Here is a 3,134-nt window from a genome sequence, read left to right as displayed (position 1 = left end):
AGACCGGAGGGTAAATTAAATGAAAAATCTCTGGAAGTGTGTGAGAACTCTTCCAGCCCTTTTCTCCCTTCTCTGATCTGATCAGCTGCACTCAGCTAATTCATTTTCTTAAATGTGGGATTGTCCATCGTAACCCCCAACGGAGAACCCACGATGTTTGGAAAATCTGCAGTCGTTCGTCCACGGCCAGTCGTTTTCATTTGGGGGTTTTTTTTCCCCCCGCCTCAAGTACTTGGTTTGATCCATTGAAATGCATTGCTGGTCTGCGAGTTGGTGACCCCTGATTGACCTGTATAGTGAAGTGGCTTTCTGATATTTCACATAACATGGTTCCAATGTGTACTTTTAACTGGGGTGCACAACACAGACACGTTTTTTTATCTCACTGAGATCGGATTTTGAAGTTTGCACAGCACTCTACGCCGCCCAGAAGCAGAAAGCAGTAGGTGTATCTGTTTGCTATTTGCTTCAGGAAAGCTCGATCAATACACCTCTATATGCGGCAAAAGGAAGAGCAACGAAGCAACAGAAACACTCTGTGCCGACCCACTGAATTGAAATCTGTCCACAGAGGAGCCACCCCAACACCCGCCTCCCTCGCCCCCTTAAAGTTTCAGTCATGAAGTTTCTTTTATTAAAAAAAACAACCTTTTTTTGTTATTTCTTCTCCCTCAGTTTAATCCCTGCAAACGCCTGACCCTGCACTCTTATTCTCACTTCCTTTCAGGGCTTTTTCCCTGTCTAGGGTTTCTTATGCAAAATAAAATGTGTTTCAAATAAAACTCATGCAAAATGTGCAACAATCGAAATTGGCCAGTGAAGTGTTTCTTCTTGTCTGTTGTGACACACGCATGGCTGGCGCTAATCGCTAACACACTAATCTGGCTGGCGCTTTGGGCTGCCTGCTATCTTGCCCTATCCACACACAGAGGTGATTAGGACACAGCGTGCAACGTCAGCGTGCAGAACGACAGATAAAAATCTGCAGGTGTCTGTCTCTCCTTGCTCGCGCTCTCTCTCTCTCTCTCACTCACTCTGTCTGTCTGTCTCTCTCGCTCTCTCTCACTCACTCTCTCTCTCTCGCTCTCTCTCTGTCTCTCTCACACTGTCTCTCTCTCTCACTCTCTCTCTCGCTCGCTCTCTCTCTGTCTTTCTCACTCTCTCTCTCTCGCTCGCTTGCTCTCTCTCTCAGTCTCTCTCACTCTCTCTCTCGCTCTCTCTCACTCTCTCTCACTCTGTCTGTCTGTCTCGCTCTCTCACACTCTCTCTCACTCTCTCTCACTCATTGTCTTTCACTCTCTCTCTCACTCTCTCACTCATTCTGTCTTTCACTCTCTCTCTCGCTCTCTCTCACTCTGTCTGTCTGTCTCGCTCTCTCACACTCTCTCTCACTCTCTCACTCATTGTCTTTCACTCTCTCTCTCACTCTCTCTCTGTCTCTCTCACTCTGTCTGTCTGTCTCGCTCTCTCACACTCTCTCTCGCTCTCTCTCACTCTCTCTCTCACTCATTGTCTTTCACTCTCTCTCTCACTCTCTCTCTCAGTCTCTCTCACTCTGTCTGTCTGTCTCGCTCTCTCACACTCTCTCTCGCTCTCTCTCACTCTCTCACTCATTCTGTCTTTCACTCTCTCTCTCGCTCTCTCAGTCTCTCTCACTCTGTCTGTCTCACTCTCTCTCTCACTCATTCTGTCTTTCACTCTCTCTGTCTCTCTCAGTCTCTCTCTCTGTCTATCTCACACTCTCACTCTCTTTCTCTCTCGCTCTCTCACTCATTCTCTCTCACTCTGTCTGTCTCACTCTCTCTCACTTTCTCTCTCTCTCTCTCTCTCTCTCTCTCTCTCTCTCTCTCTCTCTCTGGTTGTGATGTCGAGTGTTCAGAAGTGTGAGCACTATATTTACGGCGTGATGGGAAGTACTGGCTGAAGAGAGGCATGCTCTGCTGTAGACTGATGCTCCGAGGGGCCCGTGCACTTTCCCCTGCTTCTGCTAATTGGATCGATTCGCGCAGGTGATAGAGTGCGAAGGGTCAAAGCACAATCGGGGTGAAAAAGAGGGTCAGCAAACTTTTGCTTTTCAAGACTTTGAGAATTGCGCGAGTTCCTGTCCTGGTGGATCGACGTGTCAGTCTTCACTGAATTTATCTTGTCCTGCACTCACACTGAACCCCTTCCTGATCACTTCTACCAGAGTGTACAAGTATGTGTATAAAAGAGGCTCTAGAAAGAAGCGCTGTGTGTACCAAGTAAGGAATAAACCATTACGGGGTGTGCGTTTATGAGAAAATAATCCAAGTTACTGTTATTGCAATAACAGTCATCCCCCTCCCCAATGACCTGTTACACCACAGCAGTCTGTCAACGGTATCATTTTTCTCATTGCAGAATGACGCGTCATACATTTGATCCATTTAGACTCGCTCTGTACAGGATTTTGCTGCAGTGTTTGAGTTTTTTTTTCTTCTTTTTTTTGCAGAAGACTACTCGGATTGCACGAAACGGTCTTTCACAGTGTTGTTGGTTGGTAAATGAGAGCGTTTAGCTATATTCATGTTCGATGCACGTGAATCGAAGAGGACTTTGTCTCAACACGCGTCGTGATGTCACATGACGCGTCTTGGCCCAAATCTGCAGTCTTTTTTTTTTTTTTTTTTTTTCAATAGTAAACTCCTCCTAATTTTGCGGCGTTTACTTGGTTTTGCATCCGTTTCTACGATCGCAAAAATCGCTACATCTTGCAGGGGCTGTGTGGTAATGTTTAATACTGTGGAATGTCCACAAAACAACGCCTCACACATATCCTAGCAGTTATAAACCATCGCTCCGTCACCACACTTTCTTGCCTTTAATAAGACAAAATAATAATAATAATAATAATACAGCTCATCATGTTGCTGCGAAGGCAAAAATCCCTTCATTCCAAAGGCTCGCTTGTGCTGGAAAATGCATCTCGGATTATTACCAAGCACCAACGCTGGAGACTCCTTCCAAAACTGTTCGGTAAACATATCCTCAGGGGAAAAGTTTCAACCTGTCCGTGCGGCTCGTGCGCCCGACACGTCCCTGCCGACGTGAGTCGTTGCTACAGAACCGGTTCTGTATTAGAATGAGTGCATTAATATAAACATGGCAGCCAG

The 3,134-nt window shown here is 46.2% G+C and overlaps 1 protein-coding gene across 1 annotated transcript in view; it reads left to right on the top strand.

Moving 5' to 3' along the window:
- Positions 1-3,123: 3,123 nt before the first annotated feature.
- The window catches only part of LOC128618415 (protein diaphanous homolog 1), a 35,012-nt gene continuing 35,001 nt past the window's right edge, over positions 3,124-3,134 (top strand). The window contains exon 1 of the mRNA XM_053641998.1: positions 3,124-3,134. This exon is cut by the window's right edge and continues 152 nt beyond it. Coding sequence (XP_053497973.1) covers positions 3,124-3,134 — 11 coding nt within the window.

This window comes from Ictalurus furcatus, chromosome 14, assembly GCF_023375685.1.
Source record: "Ictalurus furcatus strain D&B chromosome 14, Billie_1.0, whole genome shotgun sequence".
NCBI lineage: Eukaryota > Metazoa > Chordata > Actinopteri > Siluriformes > Ictaluridae > Ictalurus > Ictalurus furcatus.
Note: the sequence above shows the minus strand (reverse complement) of the source record. Positions and strands in the feature narration are given on the sequence as shown.